Here is a 22876-nt window from a genome sequence, read left to right as displayed (position 1 = left end):
GGACAGCAAACTTGAGCTAGAAGTTTCTGATAATAATTTTTTTGCTGTTGGCTATATTGTAAGTAATTTCTAGCAAATAACACAATATAAAATCCAACCCGCTGTGGGTTGACCCCCGCATCGTTGGATCCTAGAATTTTGATTTAAAAGATGTCGGTGCCCCTCTGATTTGTGTTGCCCTGATGTCAACGCTGTTCGCTTTTTTCTTTCTTTTCTGCCTGTCAGTTTCTTCTTCAAATGCAAATTAGTTAACCTTTGTTCACTTTAACCTTGTTCATTTGATAAACGCCACCACAAGAAGTCATTAAGAGGTGATTTTAGTGAGTCGACTATGCCAGGAAATCTGTTTAGAGCACCTGCTTGTTTTTATAAAAATATTGATATTTGGGACAAGTGTATAGATAACATATTACAGGTGGAAGTTATATACTATATTCCTATACTGATATTTTGTCCCACTGTTATGAAGAGCAGCAAAGAAGGAATCCAGGTCTGTAAAGGATGTTTAGTTTACAGTTTGCAGAAATAGCAGTAGTAGAAATATAGTTCTTAAAAACAGAGGAATTAGAAAAGGGAATGTTTTCTCCAGTTATAGCAAGTGGCAACAATGTTTTGTTGCACTTAGTTTAATTACTCATGACCTTCTGCTGCATATTGTTTCTTCCCATCCATAAACTTGAGAGCATTGAAAGCATATGAAAGCATTAACGCCTCATTGCTACAGCCAAGAAGCTATCAAAACCTGCAGGCAAATGGATAGTGTGTTTTTTTGTTTGTGATTGTTTTGGCTCTATAACTGTTGGACCAAGCGTTCATTTCCTGAAGCTACCGTTAGGTTGTTTTTAGTGTTTCTGTTGTTTTCAGGATTCATTTCTCTGTAATCTGTACAGTCTCTTTTCCTTCAGTAACGTTATATTTTGTTCCCTTTTTTTATTGGCAATTCCTTTTATATATATTTTTCCCTGTAATTTTAAACAATCATACCTATAATTTTTATGAACACAATTATTACTGTAGATTAGTGGCATGCATGATATTTCTTTTAATTTGGTGACATTGCTCTTCATTAATTTGCGCACACATCAGTGGCTAATTCAGTAGTCACTTTTAATTTTTTGGCACATTATAGCAGCATTTTTTTTCTGCCCCACTTTTTTCCCACCAAACATTTCCTGTATCACACCTGCAGCCTTTCCTCTTTTCTTCTCTCTGATAATATTGTGCATTCCTGTGCACTCTTGTGTATAAACACAGAACACCAATTGCAACAATTAGTTGATTAATTAATTAGTTAATCGACAGAAAAATAATCAGCATCTGCACGATCAGCATATGCACTATTTTGGTAACTGACTAGTCTTTTAAGTCATCCTTCAGCAGTCTGGTTCCATCTTCTCATTTGAAGGGATTTACTAATTTTTTCGGTTTTATGTGAACATAAACTGAAGATTTTTAGGTTTTGGGCTGTTGGTCACAAAAAAATATTTGAAGACATCACCTTGAAGTCTTTAGAACTTTGTAATTTTTAACAATTTTATGGAGTAAACAATTTATTTGCCAATGGAGAAAATGATAGACAAACTAGTGGATAATGAAAATAATTGTTATCCCTAGTTGAAACCTAGACCTGTGGCTCCCTGTGGCTGCCTGTGGCTCCCTGTGGCTTTGACAAACAATATATGGAAATGATTAAATTTTAACATTTTAATTTTCATTATTCTTGTATGATGACATTTATTTTTACATTATCTAATTGTAATACTGTTAAGCCTATATACTAAATTGGGGGGGCGGGGTATTCAATTGAAATGTACATAATACATCTACAACCTGGCGTCTTTTCCTCTAAAGTCTGCTTGAGGGGCTTGTCTTCTTACTCAGGCGGAAAAGGTTCACAGGAAAACAGAGTATTTAATAGTTTATGGACAAATTTGTTTGCTTTACCCGCCAATGCTGCAAAGTCTACGTACCAAATAATCATAAATAGCCCACTGCAGAATAGCAGCTTTGTCCTTTTTAGGCCTTTTGTTAATGTTAATAGGCTAGTTTAGACTTATGAAACTGTGATAGCATCATTATAAGACTCAAATATGCTTTGTGACTCTGGACAGATTCTTTCTTTTTTTCTTTTTTTTTGGTGGCAAAAATGACTCTTTTGATTATAAAGGTTGCTAACCCCTGACCTAGACATTGGTTTACATACCCGCTTGCATCTGTCACAGAGATTAAAAACAGAACAGCAGGTACTTTCACACAATAAGCAGCCTTTCAGCCCTGTCAACTTTCCCTTTATATTAACACAATCAAATTAATATGAAAAATAAAAAACTTACACTTTATTTCTACACTACTCATAATTTGACCTTCAGTCAAGCCTCCCACTCACTGATAATAAAACAGCCTGGCTGCACTTCAGAACCTCATTTTAGCTCTATTTTAATTTTTGTCCCCGGTTTAAGTTTTGCTCAAATTCACAGTTCTAAATCATAATCGTCACCATATTTAACTGAACATTTTGTGCCTTTTCAGGGGTTATTCGTGAGTTTTAATCGTGAAATAGGGCTCTTTGCTGTCTGTTTGATTAATGTTTTATCCAGTTTTTGTTTTGACAGATTGCAGATTTACACAGATAAAAAAAAGAAAGAGAAAATAGATGTGTCTAGGTAGAGATGACTGTGATGTAACCTTAGATTCCTGCATGTGCTGCCAAAACTTTTACTATGTAAACCAGGGCGAATAGCACAGACACAGATAACGCCAAATCTGAGCAGATACATATTCTCCACCTTGTCTAGGTATAACGCAGCCAGCCTCATTACCAAACCCAGGCACCGACTGTGTTCCTGCTTGGCACAGTTTCCACTGAGCAATGTGAGTGAGATTTCCCCAAAGAAATCTAGGTTTAGCAATCCGTAATCTTAAAATAGCTTTGAATCATACATTATTACATAGCAGGCTTGCCTCCTCTGTCAAACTGCACTTGCTGCTGTGGTTATTGTCTCTTGTTTTCTCCAAGCTTCCACATCTGAAAAGATTCCCAAACCTCATTAGCATAGCTTTATAGTTGATATGAAGAGACTCACAGATGGCTTTTCTATCCTTCAGAGGTAAAAGCACTTAAAAAGGAAAAATCTCTTTGTAGATTATGCAACTCAGATGAATAGATATTGTCATGTTTTGACATTTGAATGTATAAAAGAATAGTTGCTGGGGAATTCAGAAAACATACAGAGCTGCAATTGGGACATGAGAGCATGTTTTGTGTGTGTGTGTGTGTGCGTGTGCGTGTGCGTGTGCGTGCGTGCGTGCATGTGAGAATGGAGAGGAGTGGAGTAGGCATATTTCAATCTTCAAGCTCAACTCAGAGTGTTTCCCTTGGGTTCAGTAAAGCATAGAGGATGCTGGGAGGTGTGACACCCCCTCCTGAACCTGCCACTGCTTCAGGAGGATTGATGTGACAATTTCACACACACAAACACACAAACACACACCTCTGCCAGGCTGCAGACTACTGCCACTGTGACCAACAAACAAAACTGGTTGTTTTAAAGTTTTCCTAGGCTCAAAACGTGGGTCTTTTATTGCAACCTGTCATATTTTTCCAGTGATTTTGTAGGCTCCAAGGGGTTTTTTGTAGCAACCTGTGATTATTTATTCAGCATCTTCATCTGCTCACAACATGGGTGTTGGTAGTGACCTCTTTGTGTTTTTCCCTTCCCTTTTTTAGGCTCAAAATGTGGGTTTTTTTGTAGCAACCCATCAGAGTTTTTCTAGCAGCTTTTTAGGATCAAAATACACCTGTCAGTGTTTATCCAGTGGTATTTTTAGGCTACAAATTGGGTGTTTTGGTAGCGAATTGTCTGTTTTTTAGTGCCATAAAAAGCAGTCAGTTTTTACAGAGACAAAACCAGGTATTTTTGACCTGAAAATGACCACCCGTTAATTACAATATAGCCACAGCATTGAAATATTAAGTTTGTAGCTATCCACTACATAATAACCAGCAAATATAGCATATCCAAAGTTTGCAGAAGCATACAAACATTTTTCAGGAGATTGGGCCACACACATACACACTCACACACGCACACACCACATTCACACACATGCAATAAAGTACAGCTAACTGTGTCAACTATTAGCACATGCTGTGGTAAAGGTCAGAGACACAAATACAAACACCCACATACACATTCATGCACACACAGATGTCCATGCAACACGAGGACTGATAATCAACATGAAGCCTCATTGTGTCTGCCTCTCTTATTCCCGTCAGGAGTGATGCCACTCTGAGCAGGCGTTGTCTGCGTGATTAATCCTCAGCTCTGTCAGCTGGCCAGCGGCGATACTGAAACCAAACAAAAACTCACACAAAGCTCAGTTGCGTGTATGCTCTCATGGTCCGTTTCAGGGTGTGCAGATGTGTGCAGGTTGGGATCGCATCACTGCAAAGCAGAGAAGAGCAAAACATTAAGCCCTGTTGTGTTTTCAGGCGCAAACATTGACGCATTAGGAGCATGAGCTCTGAGCATGCTTTGTTTTCAATTAACAGTTTATTATAGTCAACACTTTTTTGTGTTGTTTTCCAGGCATTTACGTCACAAGTGTATGTAACAAGTCTGTATAGATGTGGAAAAAGGAGCCCAGGACTGATTGAGTGTGCACTGCAGCGTGTGTGTGTGTGTGTGTGTGTGTAGTTCTGTGTGTATCCCTCCTTGTGATGTGAAAGCTGATGAATATTTTCCTCCTGTGTGTTTCCCTGAGGGGTTGTGTGATTGACCGAGCCCAGAAGTTATTTCATGTGCCTGCCACCAAACTGCATTAGTGGGTTGGGGCGTTACCGCTCAGCCTGTCTGTCTTCTCAACAAGATAAGAGGATATTTCCCAGCCCAATATTGTTTGCTCTGTTCTGTGCTGTCACTGAATACAATGACCATCACCACATTCAATGAATATTATTAGCATTTTTCCTCAGGATTCTGTCAATGTGGACGGCTTTGTGGGAGTAAAAGTAGATGCTGTTTTTGCCGTGGTCTGATATCCGAGCTGCCTCTTGGAGAATAGTGTTGATACTGCGGTGTATTGTCCAGTCTGTAAATGTAATTATGAGGCAGCTGTCGAATGTCCATTATCGACAGTCATTAACAAGAAGTCACCTGATTTAGCAGTTTCAAGCACCAGCCGTTGTTATGGTTTGAAAGGACTTGACAGGGGTTAAGAGAGTGAAATAACTGCTGTTGATTAAAAGTTGACAAAGAATGAGGATTAGAGGCTGGAGAAGAGAGCTGTCTCTGGAGAGAGGTCAGTAAGACGGAGGATTGTGAAAGACCTTGGGATCAGGTGGACCATTGTGTCGGCCAGGGAGCAATTCTCACCTTCATCTTTTCTGACTTTAAGTGACAATACAGAAGGAATGAGAGCTCAGTGTAGCAGATTGGGTTAGTCTTATTGTCCATTCTGCTCCAAGGCAGTCTGCAGAGATTCATACAGTATATATATTTCTTTATGTGGTTTTACTCAGTCAGGGATCAAAAATACTGCTAAGTGGGAGCCACAAAATTCTATGATTAAGTGCAAAAGTTATGAAACCAGTGCAAATCATTTTCGTGAGTATTACAGTTGTTTCACAATTAGTCCTGATGGTGAATATGAAGTTTATTTATTCATACATTTGTCATATCAAACAGGATCTTGATAAAACTTTGGGATTTGATGCATTGGACCACTGATCATGATCATTTTGATCATTTATCAGAAGAATATGAAGATATGAAGATTTTTAAGAAAGACTGGGTTAGAATATACTATTAATATACTGGTGCCCACATGATGCTAGGGCTCCAAAATTAATCAAATATATATGTTGCGATCAGAATTTTGAGTTCCTATAATCAAATGAACATGATTGACTGCGATATTGACATTTGAAATTTGTTCTTGGCTCATAGAAAACGCTGCTTGAAATCAAATTAAGTGCTTCCTAAACTAACAGCTGTGTGATTTATCTTATATGTTACATGTTGTGACAGACTATGAAAACAAATTTCCCTATGGAACAATAAGGGCTATCTATCTAAAGCAACAACTAACTAAATCAACAAAAAACACCACAAGTACCAGAATGCATGAAGACCAAGAAGGAACAGAACTTACATCATCTCACTAAATCTCTTTCCTTGGTCAGCATTGACTCAGACATCAATGACAGCAATGCTGCAGCACATCACGATAGCGTGACCGTTGTAAAAGAAAAAAAAAATTAAAAATTAAAGCTGCGGATATGTATCCAAAGAGAATGAAGTGAATTCAGGTAAAGAGGAACTTTATTGTCTAAGTCTTATTGTGATGCAAGGAATGAGGCACAATATGGAAAAGAAACATCAGCGCTTTCGTGATGAATAATCATGATTTCAGTGTTGACAAAAATTCATTTTGGGCGATAATTGTGGTGCAGTCCAACATAATGTCATAGTTTCTGGACCAATACCGATATTGGCATATTACTTCTGAGGAATATATTTTCTACAAAACAAAATTTTCCATGTATCAAAAGGTGCCAAAAATATAAATTAAAGGTATACGCAGGATGTTTGTGAACACGCTTGCCACCAAAATGAAAGTAAAAGCTTACCCCAGATTCACTCTTGTTTGGTGTTTCTCCTCTGCGTTGCCTGCTGCTTACGGTCTGGTCGCTACCTTTTCATAAAGCCCTGACCTCATCTGAGCACTGTGGGGGTACATGCTCAGAAATGTCCCGAGTAAATAAAATACAGGCAGAGTCTGTGCAACAAAATACACCTCCACACATTTCCAGCAGGTCGTAAGTGATGACTGAGAGGGTTTACTTCTGAGTTTATACATTGTATACACATTGTTTTGAAGGAAAATCCTGCACAGTTTAGCTTTAATGTTACAAAGCTGATACATTTGTCAAAATCTGTATTCTTATTGTTAAGTAATGCAAAAGCCTGTTGGGCAACAGGAGCAACAAAAGCAAGATTTTTTTGACTGTGTTTAACAAATTTTATTGCAGAAACCATAACCTAATATGACCTGTAGCTCATACTGTCAGCCTTTTAACATCCTTACTCTATGACTAGTTCATCACAGCAATAAGTTTGCAATCCCTGTCAGTAACCAATAAAAGGTAAATGAACGCTGCTGTGGCGTCTTTAAGTGCGATAAGTAAGAACTCACACACTTTGTATTGTCAGCCTAAACTGATTAGTAACAAATTAGTTTTAGAAGATAGAAGAAGTATAAAAACAAAGGCTTTGCACAAATAATAAATCTTTTCCTAATTAAAACTTGGATCATGACAACTTCAGTTATTCTGAATGTTTAAGTCACCATTGTGAAAGTTTTGTTTAAAAAAGGGACTTTTTTGCTTTTCAGATAATTTTTTAATCTCCCTTCTCATTTCCTGAGATTTACGTAATCTGTTTTTTGTCAGGGTGCGCACAGAAAATGACTAATCCCCTTTCAAACCAAAATAAATAGCAGATCTTTTTTTGTCCTGCATGCTTTTACTCCATATTGTATCAGCAGACAGAATAAACAACCATAGTTTTTAATTAGCAGCATCTCCATAATCTTTATTATCTCCCTCCTTTTTTATTTGGCTATTAGAGTAATACCCATTTATTTTGTTGTCAGATTTCCGCCTGGTTGGGGGAGAGTAGTGTGGGAGGATTTCTCATTAAATCCAAAACAAAAATGTTTTCCCTGCTGCTGGTGTGTGTGCAGTGGTAGCAGTCCCAACAACAAATGGGTGTTGCCTGATGTCAAGCTGCTTTAACTGTTTTCACCCCAAGTTAACACAATAACATATTAAAATAACTTGATAGTTTTTATCTGTCTCGCTCTCTTGAACATTCCCTCTCATCAGTAACCAAAACCAGTTGACAGCTTCAATTAAACCCTGTGAAATCGGCCCAGTATCTGTCTCCCTCTGGGGCCATTTAGCTGTGTTTAGCTCGCTACAAGCTGGGCTTGTTGCCAGGCAAACTTTAGAGGGTGTTTCATGTTCCTGCTTTAAAATGTAGGCCAACCTAGGCCCCATGTGCCACCTGGGCAGCCTCAGAGCCCAAAAACTGGAGTATGTGTTCACACTGTAAGTTAACTTGTTGAAAGTTTGCTCTGGTTGCCTTTAGTGGTCACATGCAACAAGTTTTTCAGAATGTGTACTGTTCTCCTGACTTGATAAATAGTATTATCATTGCTTTATTTATCTAGGTGATAAGTTTGATGACTCAAAGGCCAACTTAGGAAAAAACCTTGCGTCGTTTTTATAGTTGAACTTAAAGTCTGCAGCCAGCTAAAACGCATTCTACACTTAGTTTTGCAGGAATAGCTGCGGCTGGAGCAGCTTCATGATCGGCCCTACATGTCAGTTCTCGATTAGCCACCTTCGCCCCTTGGTCTGGAAGCAAAAGCCTTGAAGGACTTGCCAAGTTTTCATTTAGCCAGCTATGAAGTGTTAAAAGAGAGGCGTTGACGCTTGCGGTTAGGGTAAAGGCCTTTACACGACAAGTCGAATTTTTTTATCCATCCATCCATCCATCCATGAGTTCTCAGGAAATTTCAGTTAAATCACAAAAATCAACCTCATGGTGGTAGAGGATCTCCATAGATATTTGGCTGCCATCTGTCCTCCTACCATAAATCTCCATAAAATATATTCAGGACTAACCCACTCAACAGTTGTGAAGATAGTTCAGTCTGAACCAAAGTGGTGGACTGACTGAATTGCCATCCCCAGAGCCAAGCCGCTTGCTTGGCTAAACACAAACATCAACAAAGCAGAAGAAACATTTACATTTCAATCTCTGTTTAGTCCAGATCCAGATTTGATAGCACTTGGTTTGCAGTGGCAGGGCCAATTTTTTTCCTTTTTTCTGGGGGAGGTCTCCTCTTTAGTCTCGTCTTGGATACCATTTTACACAGCTGTGAATCTGTGTGGAGGCTTGTTGCTTGTGTTCCTGAAGCTAAATGATGCTGGGCCGCACAAAAAGAAAAAAAAAGTCCATCTGGTGGATTCATTCTGTCTTTATTTGTTGTTAGGGGGGAAATTTACTCAAAACAGCTGGAACCAAAAGTGTTGCTATTTCTTAATCTACAAAGATGCCTAAAATTGCTTTATTAGTTTAAATCATGTGTGTTTGCATGTTTTTGTTCTGTTAAAGGGGTGATTTGATGATTGGCTGAGACAGAACTCCTCTGAGAGACTGCGCTGAAAAACAAAGAGTCGCCATGGTAACAGTCAAGGGTGAAGGAGGAGGGTGTGTCTGTGGTGTTGTGCTTCAAGTGGCGAGATGGACATTGGCAGGCAGAATGGCGGGGGAGCGAGCGAAGCGTTCTGTGGTCCTTTGCCTTTCCTGCTGCTCACCAAGTCTCTGCTTTCCTTCTCTTCCCGTCTCCCGCTTCCCTCTCTTGTTGTCGTCCTGAGGCGAGTGGGAGGCTGTGAGGAGAACAAACGCTGAATCTCAATGAGACAGCTGAGAGGAAACTCATTTTCTCGCTCTGTCTCTCTCTGATAGTGCCTTTATTCTTTATTTACAAGCCGCATAACTCAGCATGGTTGGGATATTACACAATTTATCAACATATGTTTAACGATGTGGAAGTGCTGTAAGGGTAGTTTAATGTTATACAGTTAAATGTTTACAAGATCATGTGATCAAAGCTGACCCTAATAAAGTTGATGGATGGCAGCTTCATGAAGGGCAACATAGAGCATTTCATGGATCACAAAATTTTAAGCTTGGCAGACTTTGTATCTCAGAAATTCAGATTTCTTCACATAATACTTGAATGTACTCTTACTCTTTATTCTGGTCTTCTGAGAAAATGTAAAAACAACAATTATATTCGAAAGTGTAGAGAATAAGAGACTTTCAAGATGGTTCGTTAGGAAGTGGTCATATTACAGTTATACTGCAACTAGTCAAAGAGAAGGTGGGATGATTAATGATGACTAATGCTTGCTTCTGCACTTTACAATAGAACTGGTGGGAGTTTTTTTTTAAAAATGAGATCGTATTGTTATTGTGGCTGTGGACTACTTGGCTTGTCATGGCTGCAAACCTAATGTCTCCTAGCTAAACTGTACTGAACTGATTAAAATTTGACCCCCAGTCAACTAGGGTTTATACATTGGTTAATTCTCTTCCCCGCTACCATAATTTAAAGTAGTATTTTTCTCTTCCAAGATGAATACAGTAAATCAAACTAAACTGAATATATTGCTTTGTGCTATTTACTTTTTTGTGATCTGCATTATTTGACCCAAAGATTAAGTCTGATTTGATGTATTTCAATGCTGGAAAATTGGTCTTTTAAATTGTTATGACATAATCACGTCATCCTGTGGACTTGCTCTAAAACCCCACATTTTTTATGGGTCCCTGAACGCAGCGCAGCAAAATTTCCATGACTTCTTTTTAACTTCATCTGCAGCATTTGTCACTTTGTGACTAGGGGATGGATTATTAATCTTTCCATCCATTCAGAGGTAATCAGATCACACCTACGGATGAGAGGAGCTTTTTCCAGATGTTTGTAAGTGAGAGAAAAGTTTTACACCCTGCATAATTGACAATAAAGTTTCACTGTCAATGCGCCTGGCGTTCTGCTGCAATGGCTCTGCCGCAAGTGCACTATAAATAGCCAAACAATATATACAGTATATTACAATAGCGCTCCTAATTAGCAATTCAGCTTCAAAAATCTAGTTGTGGCGCCTGATGATTTAGTTGTGGTGACCCTCCACAAATAAATGACAGTGTGGGAGTCCCTATATAACCCAAAATCCTGCACACTGGACCTTTAAAAGTAGGCCTAATTTATGAGATACTTGCCTGCTGACAACATCATCATTTTGTTATAGTAGAAAGGGACTGGGGCCCCTCCCAGAGTGCATTTTGTTAGCAGAACAGTAGTTGTTTCAGCCACAGCTGATGTAAAAACTTGCCTTTGAAGACCCGATATGTTTAGTGACTTACACCATTCAATGCTAATATAACGTCTACCATCTATTTATATCAGCCCTAAAGAATTGGTCAATTTATTCCGCACCTATTAAATGCAATTTAACTGAGTTTAGACGAGAAAATATCCTCCATTACATCCCATTGCACGTATTTATGCAGGCATTTGTGCGCGTTATCAGTCTTTTTAAATAAGATTTTAAGCAATAAGCTGAGGTCCTGTCCATAATTTCCTGCAAGTCTTTGTGTCTGTTTGTGCAAAAGAGAGAGAGAGAGCACCAAGCAGAAAGCATGCTTCAACTGAAACAGCAATTTCCTCTGTGCTGGGAAGCAGCAGGTAGCCAGGCCTCCATCTTTAAAAGAAACGAAATGGAGACGATTCTCCCTCTCCATTCTCACTTTCTATCCGCAAACTCTGTGAACTCCTCCATATTCCATCCTTGTTTTGTCTGCTTTTCACTTTAAATTCAGCAGATGGGTCTCATTTTTTTCCTTTCATTGTGAAAAATGAGCTGCAAGCAGAAAGAAGACTTAACCCCAGAGACATCATTTAGACCACAGTATGCACAGGCACCCACAAAAATACTGCAGAATATATTTAAAGTGAACAGTTACCATTCTAGATTTGGAAATCATAGTAAAATTGTATTGTCAAGCCGGTATTTTGCATGTAGTTTGTGCTTGTTTAATACTTGAAAGACAAATCCATTAGGTTTTAAACAAAAGAACAGTTTGATATTATGAAACAGAATGACTTAAATCCTTACAGACTCAAGTTAAAAGTGTTTTATTAGAGCAGAGCTAACAAATATTGCTTTTTTTAAATGGTCCCCTTGTCACTTCTCAAAGAAGTTTATGTCTGGTTACTTTGATTTAAAAAAGATAGACCCAGAGTTTTTCTGATAGTTAGATAACCATTTTATATTTGTGACCAAGTGTGCAAAAATATTGACGAATTTTGGCCATCAGTGTTGCTTCGGTCAATAATAACAGCTGCAAGATAAAGTTTTATAGTACAGCTAAGGGTCGGTGCTGGGTAAGAGTATTGAAAATCTATAACCAAGTAAAAGTCCAGTTATTCCCATAAAAAATGCTCAAGTAAAAGTGAAAATTACCATTTGAGAGGCCTACTCAGTAAAAAAGTACCTGGTTATAAAATGACTCAGAGTAAGTTACTTTGTACTTTGTAGGCTGTTGTAAAGTAATGGATTTTAAAGAAGTAGAGCAGTTAGGCTAATCAAATAAATAAGGATAGCCTATACAACTGAGATATAAACATCTCCTACTCTCACTCTCCATCTCTTCATCTCTACCCCACTCTTCCTCATCATAGAAAAGATTATCTATCATTAGCTTGCTAACCACATTTTCATCCGGAGGAGTTTTTGAAAGCAGAGATCTCAGTGTTTTTACGGGAGGCACAGCACGCACTGCATCATGCAAATGCTTTCTTTTTTAGATTTTGCTATTAAAAGTGTGACCAGGGATCGTCAGGGATTGTCCCTGGAAGCTGCCCCTTGTTCTTGGTTTTGCCCCGTCATTATTGCATCGTGGTTAAAACACAGGTGGTGCTTCTTCTTCCAGGCAGCTGCTGCATCTGCAGTAGAGGTGCTCCAAACTCAGTCTCAGCATTTAGAGCAGACTAATTGTAACAAAGGTGTTATGGCAGATGCAGTGAAGTAAAAAGTGGATTACTGGCTCAAAAATAGAGTACAGTACAGAATTACATATTGAAATAAGGAACATGAAATGTACTTTGTTAGGTATGCCTTACTGCCGACTTCTGCTACTTCAACTTTGCAATAGTTCAGCTATTAATAGTAGGCAAGTGTTTTTTGCAGTAAGTCTACCACCCACCAAAATGAAAAATAAACACTTTTTGTGAAATATACTTAACTAAGTCATTAATTCAGTACCTTCTTTAGTTAAATTTTGAGCAAAACAAAATAACAGTTTTGTCTTAAAAAAAAAAGAACTGTTTTACCAAAATAATTTTAGAACATTTCTAATCTGCTTACTGCATTTGTCTATTATAAATGTCAAGAAGTGAATATCACTGTCTTAGTAATCTGTGTTATCGGGCTGGATGAGAAAACAAGATGAAAAAGAAAGTCAAAGCAGAAGAGAGATGACATAAAAGTGTTATGGCTCAGTCAGGATTTAATCATACTTTGCAGACTTTGCAAATACTTTTGTAGTTAAGCAAAAAGATCAACAGAATTGACTGCAGGGTAAACAAATCTTAAAAAAAAGTAATACCCAGACTGGGTGAGACACTCATGGGTCAGTAACTGTGAAAAGCCAGTGGTTCAGCAGATGATAACAGTGTATACCACTGTGTTGACTGCTGTATGACATGCAGTCACCTTTTGCTTGTCAGATGCATCAGTATTAAAATGAACTAGAAGAGAACACGATGCTCAACCTTTGCAAAAAGCCACTGCCTCCACTCCTACTCCTCCTGTTTCACTGCTCAGAGCTCACATACAGTATCTGTTTGTGCTTAAATGATGATCTTTGCAGTAAGTACAGAGCTGTGCCTGCAGCAAATATGTCAAAAAAATGAGGCATTGAACAAGTGCCGAAAATAAGAAGCACAAATATGTCTCCATAGTGCAAGAAAACAAAATATTGTTTTTACAGTGGGAAACAATAAATGTATTTCTATCAGTGACTAAAATTCTGTTTGTTTCAACAAAAATGTCTGAATCTAGGGTAAGCAAAGCGCTGCAAGAATTAGCATGAAAACACAGAAATGACTTAGCATTTTAGCACTTCTGCTCCCCTGGTCTTGAAGTTTGGTTGTTTTTTTTTTAAATGTGTTTTTGGTTAGATGCCTGAAATAAAGTCTGTGGTTAGCAAAAGCTTAAGAAACTTTCACGTTTACTCTACAACATAAAATATACCACTCGTAAATTTTGAAGTGTCTTAATTTAAAAAAAGAAAAGAAAAGAAAAAACAGTAGCTAACAAGTAGCTAAATCAGACTGCACCGCGTCATCACACCGGACCGCGTCGAAAACTGTTTTACAGACTCGCTGTTGTGGCGATGTTAAGTCATGTGACTATAGTGTAGTTTGTTTATAACCTTAGCTTTTTACCTCTGGCGATTGCATTTATGCTTCAGAAAATCATAAAAGTGTAGTTCATTTGTGAGAATTACTTTGCTGAGCAAAACATGTAAGCATCATAAATGTTAGTTTGCCACAGAGCTCATTCTCTGCAATAATCTGAAACCCAATGGAAAATCCCATCGGCTTTTTGACGAGGGAGCCCTGGTGATGTTGACTATGTTGGTCTACAGCATTGTTGGTCATTGCTGTGTCATGTTTTCACCTCTCCATGTACCTGAATGTTGGAGACCTCTCAGGTAAATACCTCAGCGATTTTGATCATTACTTTCCCTCATCCTAAGAGGATTTGTTCATTCACAGGCTTATGGAATCAACCATGATACTTATTTCAGTCTTACAGCATTTTAAGAAGACTTGAATAGTGACAAAACATTTTGGCAAATAATCTTGTGTCGTTGCGGTGTCCTGTCCTGCCTCCTCTTCCCTGAAGCCTGACAGTAATTCACTGGTGTGAACAGAGGTCATATCTTAAAATTCAAGGCAGAGAGACATTAGTATTCCCGAGGCCCTCACTCTGACTGAGCCATCTGCTGCTTTCGGACAGCTCCTCTCGCCCTCTGTCCTTTCGCCAGCCCTGCTTTACCTCTGCACACACACTAGATTCATGCAAACACACACCTTTAATACATATGTCTGCCAAACAAGGGTCTGAGGGTAATTTAAAGCTTTATCAAACTGTAGATGAGGTGTTTTGTGTCAGACATGAATAGGTCTGTCTGTGGAGACAGCCTTGCATGAGCGGTGCCCAGCTGCAGCTCAAAACTGACAATTGCGTTACTGCAGGCAGACTGGCTGGTATGCTGCTTTTAGTGCTGCTGGAGTGTGTGTGTGTGTGTGTGTGTGTGTATGTATGTGTGTGTTTCTGTGTTTGTGTGTCTGAAGCCTTTTTTAGTGATGAAGGTATCAGCTTGAATCAGTGCCTACATTTCAGGGCATTTATGTGGGAGACAGATATTTTGCCTGTGTGTGTGTGTGTGTGTGTGTGTGTGTGCGTGCGTGCGTGCGTGTGTGTGTGTGTGTGTGTGTGTGTGTGTGTATGCTGGTGGGATGTAGAAAGAAATGTACAGTGATGGAGCCAGCTGGATTCTGATTTCTTTTTGCACCAATCATTGGTTCATTTTCTTTAGCCACTCTATTTCTTTTCAGGTTTCCATGGGGTTGGAGCATATCCCTGCATACATTAGGTAGGCAGAGGGAGGCAGAGAAACAACCTGTCCGTGGGAGACTAACTGGGAAACACAGTCTTTTTAACTCACATTGGCAATTTAGAGATCTTGTAAAAAGAAGCCAGAACAATATACAAGCATGGCCTCTTAACAAATTACATCTTGTTGGCCTAAGGTTTAGGTTGTTGACTCATGGTATGGTTTGAGTTTGACCAAAGTTCTGACAATTCTCACATAATAGCCTTATTAAAAAAGATTTATGGAACAAGAATGAACAAATTAATTTTAATTTTAATTTATAAACAGCAAAGGCTGGATGGTGAAAGAGGAAAAAAAGAAATAACCCTCAGAAGAATGTCAGAATTCATTTGAGATTAAAGTTAGTTAAAGTTCAAAAGATTAAAAGTAACCCACATACTGCATTTATCTGGTATTTATGTCATAAATTCACTGTGAAGACCCTAAAATGTATCTAAAACGTGAACGTATGCAAACAGTTTTCAGTTTGGTCTGTGTGAAATTAGATAAAGGGCGAGCTAAAGGACAACTGCGCTGCTTCATGTCCCCTAACATCACTTAATGTCGTCTGATATCGTGTCACGTTAAAAGTTGCATACACGAGTTGACTGTAGATATTTACATACATTCACAGTCTGCATAAGAAAAAATCGCAGTTCGTAGTCAGTAGTCTGAACTGAAATCCAAATATTGCAGCCTGACTCTTTCTGCAGTTCTTTACAGAAGGCTGTTTTTCGTCAGGCTGTCAGGCTGCAATGAGCTAAAATGCAAAAAGCAATCCCTAAAATTTCAAAAGAAATGTCGTAGTATTTTGGAACGCTTTTGTGGTCATACAGTATAAAGTGGGGGTTATGGGTCAATTGGTAAACAAAACAACAGATAAAAAAATTGAATGATCATAAAAGTTTATGTCCCAAACTGGCCACTTGACGCGGACACATCCTGTGTTTATAATCATAGGTGTACACTATGTCATAATTCATTCTAGATCTTTCCTGTTGATACTAAACGATTTGGACAGATCCCCTGTGTGTCTTGTGATGTACAAATGCATGCAAATTCAATAAACGCAGTCAAATCTGAAATACATGCCAGACAAAGCAGATTTAGAAAAAGCCACCTGGCTGGGGACTTTGGGGATTTTCCTCTCAATTTCCACAGCAGTTGTAACGGCACTCAGGAAAAAAAAAACAAAAAACATCAAAACCTTGGTATGACACACAAATACAGAATCAGTCGGGTAACACCACACACACAAAAACAGAAAAGGCTTGTGAGTCTAGGAGGCCAACAAAGAGGAGGTCAAAGGGTATCAGTCCCCAGGGGATGCAGTTACCCATAGTTACCAATCCTTACCCTCAGCTCTGGGGAATTGAACGAGGCGGGGCTGAGTCTCTACAGGAGGATGCTGGGATATCGTGTGGAGGAAGAAGGAGGGTGGAGTCAGGGAGGTGCATGCTGTGTAGCAGCTAGTGGGGGGATGGGAGGAGCGAACAGAGATGGGAGGGAAGGGGAGGAGGGAGGATGAGGCTGTTGTTAGAGCAGATCCCATTGCTATTGAATACTACACCCCAGCTCCGGACGTCAGGTAAGAGATACAGTTAGTGCACGTATGGTTTCCTATAGATATTAACAAGCTGAAGTCATTTCCAAGTCACCGGCAAAAGTTTGGTGTTAAAAAACCTTAAAAAGATATTTTAAATAATGAATAAAGTGCTTCATTAGATGCTGCTGTATTTCATTAGGTGTATAGAGCATGTATGTCCGTTTGCATTTACAGTACAGATACTGTGTGATCAGAAACCTCCATGGAGGTGCCCTTATCTATCCATAACATGTCTGTGTCATACAGCATCAAGAGCCAGTCAGCCCGGTGCATGTGCTTTGTGTGCACATGTAATCTTCGTCCCCTGACTTGACTACCTGTGGAACAACCAGCAGTGTGCATGTGTTTCTGTATTGTTTGTGCTTTAGAGGGGGTGTGTTTGTGCCAGGTTGTGCAGAGCTAATTAACCAGTGTAAGCTCTGGTGATGGAAAATGTAATTATGGTGAAGGAACAAAAGGGGGGGAAGCAGCAACAATACCCCTCTGAGGGCAGTTGTTCATGGCTGGATGGCACAACAGTGGAGATGGTAACAAAATGGATGATAGGGAACAGAGAGTGTGCTTGACAGATAGAAAAATAGTCTGAACTTTTTGAGTTGGTTGGTAAAATGTAGTGCAACTAATAGCTAAGTGCTCTTGTGGCTCTCATCCTGAAATCTGTTTGTTTGTGTGTTTTGATGCTGGCTTGCATGTTTGTGTTTCTCATTTTCTTTTTATTTTTTATGTCTAATAGGATTGATTCATGATTTATAGGACATGCTTTATGTTGTTTGGGTTCCTTTTTTAAATAACATCCATTTTGTATTTGGCAAAGTAAGCCTACTTTATATCTATATATTCTTGTCATTGTTGCTGTTGGACTGGATTTTAATATAACTAATGCTAGAACTTTATCTACCAGTAAACATTTTCTCAGCTTTCTTTATCGAGCTGAATTATGTAGCTATCAAAACACCGGCCATGCTTTTGTTTGTTTAGTTATTAGGGATGCATGATTTATTGTTGCTTTGTCATTTTTGCTCAGCTAAAAAGCATGGCCAGAGACTTAACAGTGTCCCGTTGTCATGGGGTTTGGGACAAATGGAGATCTTCCAAAGAATGGCTTTAGGATGAAGGACGCAGTAAACTCACTATCGGGGTTGTCAGGGAATGCACCCTATTTTTTCTCTGATGATGACACATTGTGAACAACAAAACTGTGTTGACATCAGCTGGAGGAAACCTAGTTAATGTAAACTGTCCTGGCCCCCTGCTGCTAACAGCTGACTGAGTGTTTAATTACGTTACATTGATGTGCTCATGTTCTCTTTAGTAAAAATAATTATTGGGCAAAGTTAAATTATAAAGTCATCATGATGTGTTCAGAGGTAGTCTAGTAAAATGACATTTTTTGGGGAGAAACTTAAAAAAATACAGTTGTTCAAAGGAGAAATTTGTTGACGCTTTCACAGCAATATAAAGTAGATATTAGAGAGGATTAATATATGCAATGGCAAAAGGCTTTTAAAGCAAAAAAAAAGTGTTTAATGTAAGGTAAGGTTGTTTTATAAATGTGTATGATTGACTTTGTGCTCATTCAGAGGTAATGTAGTAAAGGACTATAAAACAGTTCAGTTATTTTTATAATAAAGATGTTTTTCTGTCCCTGGTGCAAAAGGGGGCATAAATAAAAACAAAAACAAAATAAACAACAAAAACATTGATTTCAGCTTTAGCCTATCAGCCAAATTGTAATTTTAAACATCTGTATTGACCCAGAATTCTACAATTGGTGTATCACTATTGCAGTTTTGGATGTATGATAATAAAATTAGGCATTTGTTTCGTCATAGTAACCACACCAGACTAAAATAGGTAGTTCAGCTTCATGATGTTTTGGTTCACACAGGAGCAAACATGTCCACCTGAGTTTTTAGTCTCATGCACATTACCAGGCTACTTGTTCAACACAGCAAGAAACATTTTGCTGTCTCCTCACCTGCATTATATGAAGGAAGATACTTTATTGTCTCCCCTGTTGACCATTCTCAGCCAGCGAGCTACTGGAATCAATACAAGCCGTATGTTATCAGGTCACATGTGCAGCACCTATGTGGAGATGGCCTTGATTTAACTATTGATTCTTTCTCTGGAAGTGTCCCATTAGGTTTATGTGAAGGCAGTATGCCTAGAGCAGCTCTGGTCTTTGTGTCTATTGTTCTAAAGCTGAGCCTGAGTGATATATTGAGCCCACTGTTGTTGTATTTGAAGCAAAAGTTGTGCTAAATAAGCACAAAAGAGTTCCTCTGAATGCGGACAAAGTAAACCAGAGACTGTCGGGCTCAATTACAGGAATAGATTGGTTTGTCAGGCACTGGGAATATGTTGCAGCTGTATGCAAAGTGCAGAAAAAGATAAATGGAGGACTGTTGTTGTGTGGCTGATAAAGGGAATCCACCGTGAGCAGACCTGCCATTTTGATGTGGGGTGGTATAAATTTTCTTGTTCTGCTGAAACACACAAAAAGACAGTTGTACTTGTCTTAGAAGCTCCAAAGTTTACCGGCTTTAGCCAAATACATTTTTAAGTTTTTAATTTCAATTGCAGTGGTGTTTTTGTTGTATAAGTACTTACATGGGTGTATTAACAGCTGTGTTTGAAGTTATTCTAAAATTATGCCTCTCTGTCTTTGTGTGTGTTATAGAATCAATCCAGTAACAATGCATGGCCTCTAAGCCGTCAACCATGGCTCATAGGAAGAGGCCGGGGACCAGCGGAGGAAACAGTATGGCTGCTCCAGGCCCCGCCTCCTGCCCGACCCCTCATCCTACAGAGTCATGTGATCTGAAAGCCCTCCCCCCAAGGCAACGCCCTGTCCGCTATCCCAAAGAGCCGCATGATCCGAAACCCCTTCCCCGTTCCTGTAAGGCACAATACTCTTCTCGCAAGTCTCAAGATGTGACTCATAGCCATTCAGAAGTGGATGTAGATCCAGAGGTCGATGTGAAGCGCTACAGCAACCAAGCAAATGCAGAACTGGAGGACCAGCGGCCAGCAACACCCTCCACGCCGGAACATGAACATGACCAAGACGATCACGACCGAGCAGACTTCCACGGCGGAGCTGACAGCCTGGATGACGACTCCAGCTCTGACTACATTAACAACACCTCCGATGACGAGGAAGACTATGATGATGGTGAGGAGAAAGATGTTAATCATATGGATAATTAACATTTAATGATCATCATCCTTGCAATTCCATTCTTATATTAGTGATTTTGAACTAATTATTGTTTGCTAAAATATTAAGGAGGATAAAAAAACACATTTGGTTTTCTCTCTCTTTTTGTCTCTGTTGAGCAAGAACTTAATTGTACAGAATATATAAATGCATGCACAGGAAAGTAGAAAAAAAACGAAACTACAAAGTAACAGTCAGATGCAGCATCAGAGAAAGTGGTTATTTTTCATTCAGGGATTCATACTTGAAAATTTGCTGGCACTGCCACTGTTGCTTGAAATCATGCTTTTTTTGTGTGTGAATTGAAGCAAGGGTGCAATTTGGCAAAAAAAAATATCCCCACAAGTTCACACATATTTTGTCTGGCAGCATGAGAATATCCACATGAAAATATACTTGGAAACTTTGTGTCCCAGTGCTACGTTGCTGTACACGATTGAAACATCAGTACAAAGCAAATGCTGACACATTCATAGCCGTCATTTGAGCGTCCAAACACAACGTCCTGTTATGGTTTAAAAATAGTTTAAAAAATGAAAGTTTTATATCGACATTTCCACCATCAGCTGACCTTCAGCTGGACATTCTTCCTGAGCATCTTACCAACATCATAAAATGACGTTAACACGACCAAATGATAAACTGATGCCAAGTGACATAAAACTCAAACCCAAATTTGAAACTCCTGTGCCTTACCCCTTTATCCACCACCTTTAACATGATGGGGCACTTTAATATGAATATGCATGGCTGCGTGTAAACTGAAGTTTTAGTGGAATATTCATTTTCATAAGAAATGCAAAACAACGAAGAAATATTGTCTTTTTGGAATAAGGGCAAAAACCTGACTATTTTGTGCATGTAAACATACTCATTGTCTCCATCTGGCCATCTACTCACAACAGCGTTACAGTTTTAGGCGTCTGACTGGGATGACAATACCGTCTGACCAGTGTTTGACAATGATAATAATGACAAATATAAGCTAAATGAATCACTGGATTCTTTACAAATGTGGAGCAGGTTTAAAATGGGAACTGATTATTATCTATCCCTCATAAGTCCCTGTGAATGCTTAGTAGCTCTGTGCTTATTGTTATATTTACAAAAGAAGCCCCAGGTGTTGAGAAACATGTGTTTGTGATCATAAATCCCTGCAGGGCTGGCAGAGGAAGATGAAGGTGTAACTTACTACATCCGATACTGCCCAGAGGACGACAGTTACCTGGAAGGAATGGACTGCAGCAGCCAGGGAGACTGCAACCACAGCCACGGTCAGGGGAACTGCGTCACCAGCATGCAGCCGGGCGGAGCCCACACTGATGAATGTCAGGAGGCAGTGGAAGGATGGGCCGAGGAGGGAGAGGGTGAGGTGAGAGAGGAAGAATGGGTGGAAGAGGAGGAGGGAGAGGGAGCAGTGAGGGAAGAGTGGAGAGAGGAGGAGGAAGAGGTGAGGGAAGAGTGGAGAGAAGAGGAGGGAGAAGTGAGGGAGGAGTGGAGAGAAGAGGAGGAAGAGGTGAGGGAGGAGTGGAGAGAAGAGGAGGAAGAGGTGAGGGAAGAGTGGCGAGAAGAGGAGGAAGAGGTGAGGGAGGAGTGGCGAGAAGAGGGTAAGGTCAGGCAGGAGCAGTGGGCGGGACGAGAGAGGCACAGGGTGGAGGAGTGGGGTGAGGGAGAGGGGGAGGTTCGCTGTGAGGTGGTGGAGCAAGATCCGGATGAGCAGATATACAATGGAAGACCAGAACCCATCCTGGACCACCACCATCACCACCATCTCCACCACCAACCTCCCATGCAAGATACCCTGCACCCCCGAGAGGAAGAGGAGGAGGCAGAGAGCGAGGAGTACTGCCCTAATGAGGAGGAGGATGAGGAAGGCGATGAGGAGGAGAGACACGGGAGGGCCTTCACTGGAGACTACTATGCCCCAGAGGACAATGGGAACTCAGTGCGAGTCTCTCCGTACCGTAGCCGTAAGGTGCTGGTGGTAGAGGGCGAGACGGGGGAGGAGGCGGAGGAGGACATTGACCAAATAGTTGCAGAAATCAAGATGAGTATGAGCATGGGGAGTCTTAGCAGCGGCACTGACCAAAGCCCAGAGGAGCTGGCGCAGGACCCCGCACCTAGTGACTACCCCCACCCCAAACCTGACGCAGCCCCTTACCCACCAGCTCACCATCGCCATGACAGCAGGCCCAAGTCCCTGAACCTGCCCTCCATGCACCACAACAACCCCGACCTCCAGAGGGGCATCAAGCCACATGCACGCTCCCCTGAGGACAGACAGAGATGGCAACCGGAGCAGGTGAGCTGTTAGTGAGAGGTTAAAGCTGAGACAGATGGCTTCACATGCCTGAATCCAGCAGGTGCTACTTTAGTCCAAAAACAATAAGTGTAAAAATTTAACTTATGGATTTCCACTAATGTTTACTTTCAACCTGCTGTCAGTCATTTACCCTTGACTAATATCAAGGTAGCTGCTAACTACCTGTCCGAGGTGATGCGCTAGACCAGGGATATCCAGACTTTTTTGGATGGGGGCCGGATTAGGTTATGTGAAAATATGTGGTGGCCAGCTGCTTCTCGCATCATACGGGTAATTTAAAAAAAATCACAATCAAGTGATACAAACGTTTAATCTTAAAATGAAAAAGTATTCAACTTTTCATCTGATTAAAGCAGCAGCCCTCTGCTGTAACAGCCACTGTTGACTTCATGCGTCGTTGCCATGGCCATATCTGC

At 40.0% G+C, this 22876-nt stretch overlaps 1 protein-coding gene across 1 annotated transcript in view; it reads left to right on the top strand.

The window, feature by feature from the left end:
- Window positions 1–22876, top strand: part of apba2b (amyloid beta (A4) precursor protein-binding, family A, member 2b) — an 84334-nt gene that overhangs the window by 26918 nt on the left and 34540 nt on the right. The window contains exons 3-5 of the mRNA XM_042504846.1: window positions 19598–20092; window positions 21298–21554; window positions 21807–22439. Of these exons, the coding sequence (XP_042360780.1) occupies window positions 19618–20092; window positions 21298–21554; window positions 21807–22439 (1365 nt within the window). The 5' untranslated portion in view covers window positions 19598–19617. The remainder of the gene's footprint in view (window positions 1–19597; window positions 20093–21297; window positions 21555–21806; window positions 22440–22876) is intronic.

The sequence above is a fragment of the Plectropomus leopardus genome, chromosome 1 (genome assembly GCF_008729295.1).
Source record: "Plectropomus leopardus isolate mb chromosome 1, YSFRI_Pleo_2.0, whole genome shotgun sequence".
Taxonomy (NCBI): Eukaryota; Metazoa; Chordata; class Actinopteri; order Perciformes; family Serranidae; genus Plectropomus; species Plectropomus leopardus.
This window is presented reverse-complemented; position numbering and strand designations above follow the sequence as displayed.